This window comes from Carcharhinus amblyrhynchos, chromosome 9, assembly GCF_965287045.1.
Source record: "Carcharhinus amblyrhynchos chromosome 9, sCarAmb.v2.hapA, whole genome shotgun sequence".
NCBI classification, from domain to species: Eukaryota; Metazoa; Chordata; class Chondrichthyes; order Carcharhiniformes; family Carcharhinidae; genus Carcharhinus; species Carcharhinus amblyrhynchos.
Genome location: NC_137332.1, coordinates 55,113,297 through 55,126,385, shown reverse-complemented (window position 1 = coordinate 55,126,385; position 13,089 = coordinate 55,113,297). Strand labels below are relative to the sequence as shown.

Genomic DNA, 13,089 nt, shown 5'->3' with positions numbered 1-13,089 from the left:
GTCCTGGGTCCAACCATCTCTAGCTGCTTCATCAGTGACCTTCACTCCTTCAAAAGGTCAGAAGTAGAGGTGTTCATTGATTAACTCCTCAGATACTGAAGTAGCCATGCCCAAATGCAGCAAGACCTGGCAACTGTCCAGGCTTAAGCTAACAAGTAGAAAATGAACATTTGTCTTACACAAATGTCAGGCAATGACCATCTCCAGCAAGAGAGAATCTCACCATTGCCCTTTGATATTCAATGTCCCCCCTCCAAAAAAAATCCCTGAGCATCTACAAGGCTAAAGTCAGAAGTGTAATGGAATACTCTCCCCTTGTCTGGAAGAGTGCAGCTCCAGTAACACCTGAGAGGCCTGACACCATGCAGAACAGAGCAGCCTGCTTGATTGGCATCCCATCCACAAGCATTCACTCCCTCCACATTGGCAGCAATGCATAGCATCTGCAAGATGCACTGCAGGAACTCACCAAGCCTTCTTAGACAGCACCTTCCAACCCATGACCATGATTATCTAGAAGGACAGGGGCTGTCCTAATATTTCTAAATATTAGAGGTCTGATGTGACTATGTTAATTCTATTATATTAATGTTGTATTATAAATTGTACTGTACTAAATTAATATGGGTAAGTAGATATGGCAGACTAACTGCATTTAATTTGTAACACATTTCTTTTCTGTTTTGTTTCACAGATGCCAAACAGATCTCGACTCGAGAGACCTTCTGAGCTAATTACCTCTTCTTCCTTACTGTCCTTGCCACCTTTTTCACTCAACCAGGTACATTTTAGCAAAATTATAATCCATTTCTAGAAATTGATTATACCTTTTTAAGTTCTGTTTTGTGGTTACATTTATAATCCTACTGATGAATTCTAATGACTTATGCATAGAAAACAGGAGCACATTTAATTGTTTTATTTATTATGACATGCTAATGAAGTAATCTTTCAGAAATTGTGGTTAGGTTCTGCATGTCACTGCATAATGTCACCAGGTTATCCTATGAATCCAAAATTAAAAATCTGAACTAAGGCCAATTCTCTGCCCCTTTTTCTTTTGTTTTCTATGTTCCAGCAGTGCTTTCATGAAATGAAGACTGTTTTAATTTGGCAGTTCTTTATTTGGGTGATTTTTGTCCGATGTATACTGTAATCTTTCCTCTGTTCGGTTTTTTGCTTTCATTTATGCTATTGGCACTTGGTTTCTATAAACAGACATAAATAGACATCCAAGGGCAAATGTTGTAAGCCTATTAAATTTTTTCACAGAGAAAGTGTTTTTACAATATTTTATCCCCTTTTTTAGCTTGCTTTTATTTTAATTGCTTTAAAACGACTGCTCAGCTCTGTTGCTAGCATGCTTGCTTCTGGGTCTGAAAGTTCAAGCAGTACTCCCAAAGTTTAAATATGTAATCAAGACTGGTAATTCAGGGATTACTGTTGTTATGTTGTGCTTTTTAAATTTAAATGTCAAACCAATGCCCAATTTAGTGTTTGTAAAGATCATGTTGTTTCTGTATGATGTGGGAACTGGTGGACCCAAGGGTACTTCCCAGTGACCATGTCTGCAGTAAGTGCAGGTTGCTGGAGGAGCTCCAGCTCAAGGTAGATGAGCTGGCCTCTGAGCTACAGACACTGAGGCTCATCAGGGGGAGGGAGGGTGCCATTGTCAATGGGGAGCAAGTGACATCCATCCCCCCTGGACTGGCTAACTCTAAGGGTCAGGAACAAGAGGGGGCTGCTGAGAGGAGGAAAGGGGGTGGGGAGAGGAGGAAGGGGGGTGGAGAGAGGAGGCCTCAGCCTCTCAATCTGCATAACAGGTTTGAGGTTCTTGCTTCCAGTCTGGACGAGAACGAGGGAGGTGAGGTCGGTGAGCAAACTGCACACGGTACAGTGATGCAGCAGGGCATAGGCAAGGAGAAGGTGAAAAGGAACGTAGTTGTAATTGGGGATAGTGGAGTGAAGGGTATTGACACTGTCCTTTGTCACAATGACAAAGTGCACAGAAGGGTGTGTTCTCTGCCTGGTGCTCAGGTCCGGGATGTCACAGCTGGGCTGCGGAGGAACCTGGAGTGGGAGGGTGAGAATCCGGTCGTTGTGGTACGTGTGGGTGCCAACAACATAGGCAAAATGCAAACTGAGGATCTGGGGAGGGAGTATGAAAAGCTGGGAATGGAATTAAAAAGTAGAACCGACAAGGTGGTTATCTCCGGGCTACTGCCTGAACCGAGTGCAGACGGGCATAGGGTTGACAGGATTAAGGAAGTGAATGGGTGGCTCAGGGATTGGTGTGGGAGGAATGGGTTTGAATTTATGGGGCATTGGCATCAGTATTGGGGTAGGTGGGACCTGTTCGGGCGGGATGGGGTTGGTCTGAACTGTGCTGGGACCAGAGTCCTGGCGAATCGTGTAAAGAGGACTGTAGACAGGGCTTTAAACTAATTAGAGGGGGGGAGGGTGCGAGGGTAGGTGACATTAAGAGGCCTAAAGTTAAGGAGAGGGTACAGGTAAGGGTAGAGGCTGAGGATGTCCCAATAATAAAGGGAGTGGGGGGCGTGAGTATGGTTGGTGGCGTTCCAGCAAATAGGGTCCAGGTGAAGGCTGGGATGAAGGCACTTTATCTGAATGCACGAAGCATTCGGAATAAAGTGGATGAGCTGGTGGCGCAGATCAGCACAAATGGATGTGATCTGGTGGCCATTACAGAGACGTGGCTGCAAGGTGACAGGGACTGGGAGCTGAATGTCCAGGGGTATCAAGTGTTTAGGAAGGATAGGCGGGAGGGAAAAGGGGAGGGGCGTAGCTCTGCTGATTAAGGATAGCATCAGGGTGGTAGCAAGGGATGATATTGGAGCCAAAGAGCAGAAAGTGGAATTGTTGTGGGTAGAGATTAGGAACAGCAAAGGGAGGAAGACGCTGGTGGGTGTCGTCTATTGGCCCCCGAATAATGATCTGGAGGTGGGGCGGGCTGTTAACGCGCAAATAAGTGCAGCGTGCAGGAATGGGACGGCTGTAGTTATGGGGGATTTCAATCTGCATATTGATTGGTCGACCCATGTTGGACGCGGTGGGCCCAAGGAGGAGTTCTTGGAATGCTGCCGGGATAGTTTCCTTGAACAGTGTGTTGGAGCCGACGAGGGAGCGAGCTATCTTGGATCTGGTGCTATGTAATGAGGCGGGTAGAATCAGGGACCTTGTGGTGAAGGATCCTCTTGGGGAGAGTGATCATTGTATGGTGGAGTTTCTGGTGCAGATGGAGGAGGAGAAAGTGGGTTCCCAGACACGTGTCCTTTGTTTGAACAGAGGGGAGTACGGTAGGATGAGAGAGGAATTGGCGAGTGTGGAGTGGGGGAGCGCGTTGGAAGGTAGGTCTGCTGAGGAGCAGTGGAGGATCTTTAAGGAGATCTTTCTTGGTGCTCAACAGAAATTTATTCCAATGGTCAAAAAGGACCGTAGGAGAGAGGTAATAAGCCGTGGATAACGAAGGAGGTGAAGGAAAGTGTTAAATTAAAAGCGGAGGCGTTTAGAGTAGCTAAGAGTAGTGGGCGAGAAGAGGATTGGGAGAGGTTTAAATGTCAACAAAGATTGACAAAGAAATTGATAAAGAAGGGTAGGAGAAACTGAAGCTGGGCTCGCGCTTAATATAAAAAAGGATAGCAAGAGTTTTTATAAATATATAAAAAGGAAGAGGCTGGCTAGGGTGAACGTTGGACCCTTAGAGGATGAGAGGGGGGACTTAGTGGTAGGGGATGGGGAAATGGCTGAGGTCTTGAATAACTTTTTTGTTTCAGTCTTCACGGAGGAGGACATGAATAATTTGCCGGGTGTTAGAGATGGAAAGGTGGTAGGACTGGAGGGTCTCGATGACATTACTGTTACTAGAGAGGCGGTGCTCGACAGACTGGAGGGGCTGATTGTGGACAAGTCCCCAGGACCGGATGGAATGCATCCGAGGATTCTGAAAGAAATGGCGGAGGTGATAGTGGATGCCTTGGTGGTTATTTTCCAGACGTCGCTGGATTCCAGGGAAGTGCTGGAAGATTGGAAAACGGCTAATGTTACGCTGTTGTTTAAGAAGGGTGCCAGGCAAAAGGTGGGGAATTATAGGCCGGTTAGTTTAACGTCTGTTGTAGGTAAAATGTCAAAATCCGTCATCAAGGAGGAAATAGCGAGGCATCTTGAGGGGAATTGCTTGATAGAGCAGACGCAGCACGGTTTCGTTAAGGGGAAGTCGTGTCTGACGAATTTACTGGAGTTCTATGAGGATGTGTCTAGGGCGGTGGATAGAGGAGAGCCAGTGGATGTGGTCTGTCTTGATTTTCAGAAGGCGTTTGACAAGGTACCTCAAGAGGTTATTGCAGAAGGTAAGGGGGCATGGAGTTGGGGGTAGGGTGTTAGCGTGGATAGAGGATTGGTTGTCAAATAGGAGGCAGAGAGTGGGGGTCAATGGGTGCTATTCGGATTGGCGGTTGGTGACTAGTGGAGTGCCTCCAGGGGTCGGTGCTGGGGCCTCAGCTATTTACCATTTATATAGACGATCTGGAGGAGGGAACGGAGTGTATGGTGTCGAAATTTGCTGATGACACCAAGATTGGTGGAACGGCAAATTGTGCGGAGGGTGTGGAGAGTCTGCAGAAGGACCTAGATAGGCTGGGCAAATGGGCCAGGAACTGGCAAATGGAATTTAATGTTGGCAAGTGCGAGGTGGTCCACTTTGGTAGGAATAATGGTAGGAAGGATTATTACTTACGTGGAGAAAAACTGCAGCAGGCGACGGTGCAGAGGGACCTCGGGGTCCTTGTGCATGAGTCGCAAAAACCCAGCTTGCAGGTGCAGCAGGTGGTCAGGAAGGCTAATGGGATGCTGGCCTTCATAGCAAGGGGGATTGAATATAAAAGTAGGGAGGTCTTGCTGTGGCTGTATAGGGCATTGGTGAGGCCGCAGCTGGAGTACTGTGTGCAGTTTTGGGCACCGTACTTACGCAAGGATATTTTGGCCTTGGAGGGAGTGCAGAGGAGGTTTACTAGGCTGATACCGGAGCCGAGGGGGTTGAGCTATGAGGAGAGGCTGAATAAACTAGGCTTGTACTCGTTAAAGTTTAGAAGAATGAGGGGAGATCTCATTGAGACGTATAAGATGATGAATGGGATGGATAGGATAGAGGTGGAGAGACTCTTGCCGCTCAAAGGACAGTAGGACTAGGGGGCACAGCCTCAAGATAAAGGGGGGGCGGTTTAGAACGGAGTTGAGGAGGAACTTCTTCACTCAAAGGGTGGTGAATCTCTGAAATTCTCTGCCTGTTGAAGTGGTGGAGGCTACCCCACTAAATATTTTTAAGACGCGGGTTGATGGGTTTTTGATAAGAGAGGGGATTAAGGGTTATGGGGAGAGGGCGGGAATGTGGAACTGAGCCAAGACAGATCAGCCATGATCTTATTGAATGGCGGGGCAGGCTCGAAGGGCCAGATGGCCTACTCCTGCTCCTATTTCTTATGTTCTTATGTAGCATTATTTTTCAAAAGGATGGGAAGTATCCTGTCAACACCATCAAAAAGCTTAGTTAGTCATTTTCTTCCTTGCTGTATTTGAGACTTTGCTGTTCGCGTTGACTGCTGAATTTAATTACAAAACAAGCGGCCATGTTTAAAAGTATTTCATTGGTTGTGAAATACCTTGGACAATACCAAGGAGTGAAGTGACAGAATGACAAACTATTAAGCTGCATTTTTTGTTGTTTTAAATATTTGCACATTCAGAATTTGGATTTTTCTGTTGCAAAAATATACTTCATTTGTAAAATATTGAAGAGCTGTTTAAAATGGTCATCACAGTGCAATAATGTTCAAGTTTTCTATGTGCATCTTGTCACACTCTTGAGGTGCTTCAAAAAACCATTAAACATTTCAAAACGGTCATTGCAAATAGTATAAAGGTATTTAAGTTGTCAACACAAACCAAGTTGCACCCTGAAGTGCTTCAACACAATTGCGATGCATGTAATATTCATTCTACATTGTGTAGTCATAAAACTGAGGTTTTCCCTCCCTCATTTCATTATGGCTGAAAGGTCTTAGACAGTTACCTTTCCACATCGCATCTCTGCGGCGGTTACCCCAAACTTTAGGATATCTCTCAGCACACTTGGGCCTTAGGAATGCATCAATCTGCAACTCAGTCAGAGACCACTCTTTGCACTGGAAGACCAAGTTTCAAGCGAACCAGAGTGTCTTTCACCAAGTCAGTGATCCTCCAGCAACAGCTTATGTTTGTCTCTGTTCGTCCCTGGGAAAAGCCCATTGAGCACAAAGTCCTGCATCAAGGAGCTACTCGGAATGAACCTCGATTAAAAACCACCTTGTGTCTCTCCAGATCTTTTTTACAAAGATACAATCCACAAAGAGGTGGACAAGGTCCTTCCCCACCATGGTCACCTCATGGGCAATATGCAGGTGGGGTGAGACACCAGACTTGTAGGAAGGAACTGACTGGGATCTGGTCACCATCCAGGCTAGGTCTTAGCGTTTGTTTGCAAGTTTTGGTGATGAGGCATTCTGCCAAATGACCTTCAGAATTTGTTATGCTGCCGTTTTTAAAAAAATAACTGATTCATATAACACAAAAATGCTAACTTTGACTTGTGCTTATTCAAAGCAGCAACTTCATTACTATAAGTTGAAAGTGTTGGGAGGAAATCCAAATTTTAGTTATATTTATGGATAGGAACTAGTAGATTTTCTTTTTTTGTAGAAGTCAAAGTCAAGTGACCACTTTGAATGAAATGGCTGTCAAAACAGGTGGCTGTTGTTCCCTTTAATTCCTTTTCCCCCACCTTGGGGAAACACCTAGTAAAATGTCTGGAACCCACCATGGATAAAATTGTAATGCTGCAATTTAGCTCTCTCCAAAATCTAGTTGTGAATGGTTATATCAGTCTGCAGCAGCCGTTTACTAACATGTCTGTTTTACTTTATTGAAATAGTCAGATTTTATGATAGTTACAAAACATGCCATTGGACTGTTTTTTTTTTAACTTGATACTTTATCAGCATGCCATTTCTAACTGTCTTATTACATCCATGTTGTTGCTTTCAGGAGAACACTCAGAATAACAGCATTTTCAGTGAAGTTTATGGCAAGAATCTAGCACCGAGTGGGAAATCAGAGAATGCACCACCACATGCATTCCATGAGGCCTCTTGTTATTCACTATTTGATGGAAACCCTTGGTCCCCATCTCTTCCTGCCAGCTCAGGTTAGTGCTTTTAAATGTAGCTTTTATTTACTAAGAATCCTTTTTGCCATGGAAAATGTTCCTTTCAGATTGAGTAGCTTTTTATGAAGTCCTGTTTTTGGCATCTTTTTTCAGTGTGAAGAGATGCCAATCTACCTCAACTTTATTAGCATCTTCTAAGCAACTTTATAAATGTTTTGATCAAGAAAATGCAAAGTTTTATATGAAAATATTTTGTACAACAAATTGCAAGTTGGACTCTTAACAATGGAGAGAAAATTTTGCTTTTTTTTGTTTGCCCCAGTAATAATGGCTCAGGTGATGACATTATCAGAAAATAATTATGGGGCTCTGATTACTATTTTTCATAAAAATAGCAATATCACCACTTTTATATCTCCCAATATATCAGGAAGAACCTTGGTAACTGGATGACATTGTGAATTCCAAGTGAGTGGGACCAAGGTTCAAATCCAACTGTTTGGATAGCTGTTGGGCCAGCCCATTTTGCAACTTTGGCTGAGCCATTACACATCCGCATGCAAGAAATGTCACTTTTTTGTTCTTTCTTCACATGCTGCTTCAAATAATAGATCACTCAACACCAGCAAGCCAGTCTCCGCACTCCTCTAACCCCAGCAGTTTACCAAGTTCTCCTCCAACCCACAACCAGAATTCGTTCTCTGGCTTTGGACCGATTGGAACACCTGACAACAGTGAGAGGAGGCTAACTGATCGCTGGAACATGAAACGTACAGATAAGCCAGGTAAGTACCCAGCTTCCTCAAATATTGGCATCTCCTTTGCCTTTTACTAGGTGGTTCAGTTATATACAGAAAATGGTTCTTTATTTAGAATGAATTCCTTTTAAACGTCTAAACTTGCTGAACAAATTCCATTGCCTGTAACTTGTGCATGTTTGTTTTCAAAATTGTCCACTCTGAAGACAGAACTGTCCTGCATGAGTTACTAATTCAGCCTGATGCTGCTTGTATATGTATAGTTGAAATGGTGAAACAGTTCAAGTAGGAGAATGGTTCTTGGATTCCTTGTCATACTCAGTATTTCCTTCCAAACATATGCCCTAAGTTTTAAGATACTTTTACATCAACGAGTAGAAGATGTAAAACATATAACAAAATTCTTATGGTTACACAAATTATCGATGAAACTGTGTTCTTAAAACCAAAGTCATCTATTTTCCTTGACATTGGTTAAAAAGTGAACCATTCTTTCCACCACCCTAATATAAGCTTGAACATTTGTAATGTGAGATTATTTTGAATCACCATCTGCCTGCTGATATGGTTGTTAAACATCACGAAACACTATTTTGAAAAAGAATAAAGAATTGCTGTAATGTCCTGAATGGCATTCTTCTGCAGTCACCAGAAAGCTCCAGATTATTTAGTCGTTAATCTGGTATCTGTTTATGCAATGCAACTGGTGCAGAATGGCTGCCATGCTAGCTTAAACATCATTGTCATTATGGTTCCAAAGTTAACCTATTGCATGAAGGGCTTTGAGACATAGGTGCAACATAAATAATGTCTTCCTTTCAGATACATCAGTTAATGTAATTACTGTCGTAAAAGCACCAAAGATCAATGAGGGAAATCTATAAAGGAACAATTATACTTGAGCAATGGTTGAAATGCTGTTTTCACTTATAGCATTTCTTTGTCATAGTGTTTCAACTTCAATGACTACTCCTTTCTTAAAAATTAAATATTTCCAATTGTCAGAATAGTCTACCACAATTGGTACTTCTAATCTTCCTTTAAATGTGTATTAAAATTGTTGCTTAAGATACAGTATTTAGTCTTGACCTTCGTTTTATTCTTTGACAAAAACACAGTAATGAGTGGATTTGGCCTGGACTATCTGCCTGCTGCATCTTCCTCCTCAGACAATACCTGGCATCAGGGTGGTACTCCTAGCAACACATGGGCTGCTCCAGACACCACACTGGATGATTCATCCACGTTGCTCATGGATAGTTTCAAGGTATGATGTCTCAGTAAATGCCTTCCTCTTCCCTTCCTCCTACCAGATTCCTGGGATATGATTCCACAGGTGGAAATAGCATCCGCTCACCCCCAACAGCAGCACCACCCTACTTTCTTCATATTTCAAGAATATGTACTTAATATTTTATAGTGTGTGTTAGTGATCTTGTTTAATCCTGGGACTGCAACAGACAGGTCTGATCCTGACCAAATAGTTCTAGAATGGTCACCAGAATGTAGGAACAGGAGTAAGCAATTTAATCCCTCATGCCATTCAGTGAGATCATGGCTGCTCTGCCACCTAACTCTATATATCTCATATATCCCTTAATACATTTGGTTAACACAAATCCATCAATTTCAGTCTTAATATTAAAATTTCATTGAGCTTCCGTTGTCATTTGTGGAATTTCTGCTGCCGTTTTGTGTGTGTGTGTATGTGTATTTCTTGACTTTAATCCTGAATGGTCCAGCTCCAATTTTTAGTCTGTGCCCCTAGCTCTAGACTCCAACCAGTGGAATTAGTTTCTCTGTTTCCCTTTATCTTAAAAGGTACAATCAAATTATCCCTTGATCTCAATTCCAGGACTGCAGTCCTAGCTTGTATAATCTGTCCTGGTAATTTAACCCTTGGAATCCAGGTATCTTTCTAGTAAACTTATGCTGTACTTCAAGACCAATATGTCCATCCTAAGGTGTGGTCTGACCAATGCTTTGTATAGCCAAAGCATGACTTCTGCTCCTTTGTATTCTGGATAGCAACCAGGAAAAGGGGCCTGGCTCTAAGTTCTTTTTTCTATTGTCCCTGATACAGAGATGCTGATGTCAGTTATAGCAGCCCATTTTGAGAACATAAGAACATAAGAAATAGGAGCAGGAGTAGGCCATCTAGCCCTTCGAGCCTACCCCGCCATTCAGTCAGATCATGGCTGATCTGTCGTGGCTCAGTTCAGTGAATCCAGCAGAGAAAGGCATTAAAATTCAACATTAAAAAAATGAGCTATAAAATGGCCACAGGCTGGCTTTTGAACGCCTTATACTACTGCCCAAGACTTGTATTAATCAAGTCTGAAAGTGACAAAGGCATTGATGAGAGTTTCAGCTGCAAATGGGCTGAGGCAGAAGTTGGTAGCTTTAAATAAGTGAAAGTAAATCGTCTGTGAAGGAGAGGATGCCGAATTGAAAATTGAACTCGAGATTGAAGACAATCCGAGATTGTAATTAGTCTGACTCACCTGAGGCAGAACCTGGGGTGGGGAATTAAATTGATAGCAAGGATATAGTGTATATTATGGCTTCAGTCTAGATAGTTAGCTAAAGGGCATTATTTTATCCCAGTGTGACAACAGAGGACGTGGAGAGGTCATCAAACATGCTAGAGGGATAATGTGGGTTTCATCAGCATATTCTTGGAAGCTTGCCCCATGTCAGTTTAGTTGCCCAGGGGTAGCATGTGGATGAGGTACAAAGGGGCAAGAAAAGATCTTGGAGACTTCTCCGCTTAAGGAATGGGAAGAGAGGCCCTCGTTAAAGATGCTTTAGCTACGATTGCACAGTTAAAAGTGGAACCAAGTGAGGGAAGTGCCACTGAGTTGGGTAACAGATTGGAGACATTAAAGGAGAATGGTGTAGTTGACCATGTCAAAGATCGCAGAGCAATTGAGGTTTAATGTACCACAGCCCCAAAAGCAGTCACTTTTTTGACTTTAATTAGAGCCATTGTGAACATACAACAGGGTTAAAAGCTTGAATTGTGGAAGTTCAGACAGGAAGTTGCATGAAAGATGGGAACAAATTTCAAAGGCTATTCAATTACTTTGGAAGCAGAAATTTGAATTGGGAATGTAGTGTGCAAGGAGAGAGAATGATGGGATAAACCAAAGGAAACAAGGGACAATGCGAAAGAAACCAGAGGGCTATTGCAAGAGGATGTCTGATGAGATTTAGCTTGGTGCAAAATGTAAAGGTGGGAGAGCAGCAGAGGCATTTAAATGGATGGTCTCAGGCTTAATGCCAAAGAAGTTCATGACCTCACATTGGTTGCTGAGAGTGGAAGGGGCTGTGGTTTAGAGGCTACCAGTAATGGAGAAGCCTAGAGTTGTTTTTCCTCTCCAGGATGATCTTGAAGTGTAGGTTAGATTTAGCAAAGGAGAGTGTGACCAGCTGACACCTGATGTGGCACAACTAGATGTGGTGATGGATGGCCAAACCAATTGTACCGACTACACTGTGTCTTGAAACAAAAGTGGGGGCCATAGCCCAAAGAACGCCTAGGATTGGGAAGAATAAATGTTTTGCTGAGGTCAGGCCATTAACAATGACAACTATGGAAGCGTAATTGTGAACGGAAGGTTTGAAAATATGGTTGTAAATGACTTGGAGGATTTTTAAGAACAAAAGAAATAGAAGCAGGAGTAGGCCATCCAGCCCCTCGAGCCTGCTCCGCCATTCAACAAGTTCATGGCTGATCTGATAGTGGGTTCAGTTCCACTTACCTGCCCACTCCCCATAACCCTTAATTCCCTTATTGGTCAAAAATCTATCTGTGACTTAAACACATTTAACGATGTAGCCTCTGCTGCTTCATTGGGCAGAGAATTCTGAAGATTCACTACCCTCTGGGAGAAGTTCTAAATTCACTCTCCTGTATTTTGAGGCTATGCCCCCTAGTTCTTGTTTCCATTGTAAGTGGAAATAACCTCGCTGCTTCTACCCTGTCTAGCCCCTTCATTATTTTATGTCTCTATAAGATCTCCCCTCAACCTTCTAAACTCCAGTGAGTACAGGCCCAGTCTACTCAATCTCTCCTCATCTCCGGAATCAACCTGGTGAACCTTCTCTGTACCCCCTCCAAAGCTAATATATCCTTTCTTAAATAAGGGGACCAAAATTGCAAGAAGTACTCTAGGGATGGCCTCACCAGTGCCTTGTACAGTTGCAGCACGACCTCCCCGCTTTTATACTCCATTCCTCTCACGATAAAGGCCAACATTCCATTTGCTGCCTTGATTACTTGCTGCACCTGCAAACTGAGTTTTTGTAATTCATGCACAAGGACCCCCTGCATGTTGTAATTTTTCACCATTTAAATAATAGTCCATTTTACTATTATTCCTTCCAAAGTGGATAACCTCACACTTACCAACGTTATACTCCATCTGCCAAATCCTTGCCCACTCAGCCTATCCAAATCTCACTACAGACTGTGTCCTCCACGCAATTTGCTTTCCCACTGATCTGTCATCCACAAACTGTTACCCTACACTCGCTCCCTCCTCCAGATCATCTATGTATATGGTAAATAATTGAGGCCCCAACACTGATTCCTGCGGCACACCACTAATCACTGCCAACCAGAAAAGCACCCATTCCGACACTCTGCTTTCTGTTAGATAACCAGTCATCAGTCCACTTAGCTTTACCCCCAACTCCGTGCACCTTTATCTTATGCAGCAACCTTTTGTGAGGCACCTTATTGAATGCCTTCTGAAAATCTAAATACACCACATCTACTAGTTCACCCCTGTCAACTGCACTCGTTATGCCCTCAAAATTCCAGTAAATTAGTCAAATGTGACTTTCCCTTCATGAATCCATGCTGTGTCTGCTTGATCGAACCATTCTTTTCCAGGTGTCCTGCTATTTCTTCCTTGATAGATTCCAGCATTTTCCCAACTATAGATATTAAGTTAACCAGCCTGTAGTTACCTGCCTTTTGTCTACCTCCTTTTTAAACAGTGACGTTACATTAGCTGTTTTCCAATCAGCTGGCATCTCTCCAGAGTCCAGCGAATTTTGATAAATTACAACTAATGCATTTGCTATTACTTCTGCTGTTTCTTTTAG

At 43.1% G+C, this 13,089-nt stretch overlaps 1 protein-coding gene across 3 annotated transcripts in view; it reads left to right on the top strand.

Moving 5' to 3' along the window:
• smg7 (SMG7 nonsense mediated mRNA decay factor) overlaps window positions 1-13,089 on the top strand; it is a 137,989-nt gene that overhangs the window by 121,395 nt on the left and 3,505 nt on the right. For all 3 annotated transcript variants that reach the window (XM_080195709.1, XM_080195708.1, XM_080195710.1), the window contains 4 exons: window positions 695-781; window positions 7,096-7,255; window positions 7,828-8,001; window positions 9,093-9,241. In XM_080195709.1, coding sequence (XP_080051835.1) covers window positions 695-781; window positions 7,096-7,255; window positions 7,828-8,001; window positions 9,093-9,241 — 570 coding nt within the window. The remainder of the gene's footprint in view (window positions 1-694; window positions 782-7,095; window positions 7,256-7,827; window positions 8,002-9,092; window positions 9,242-13,089) is intronic.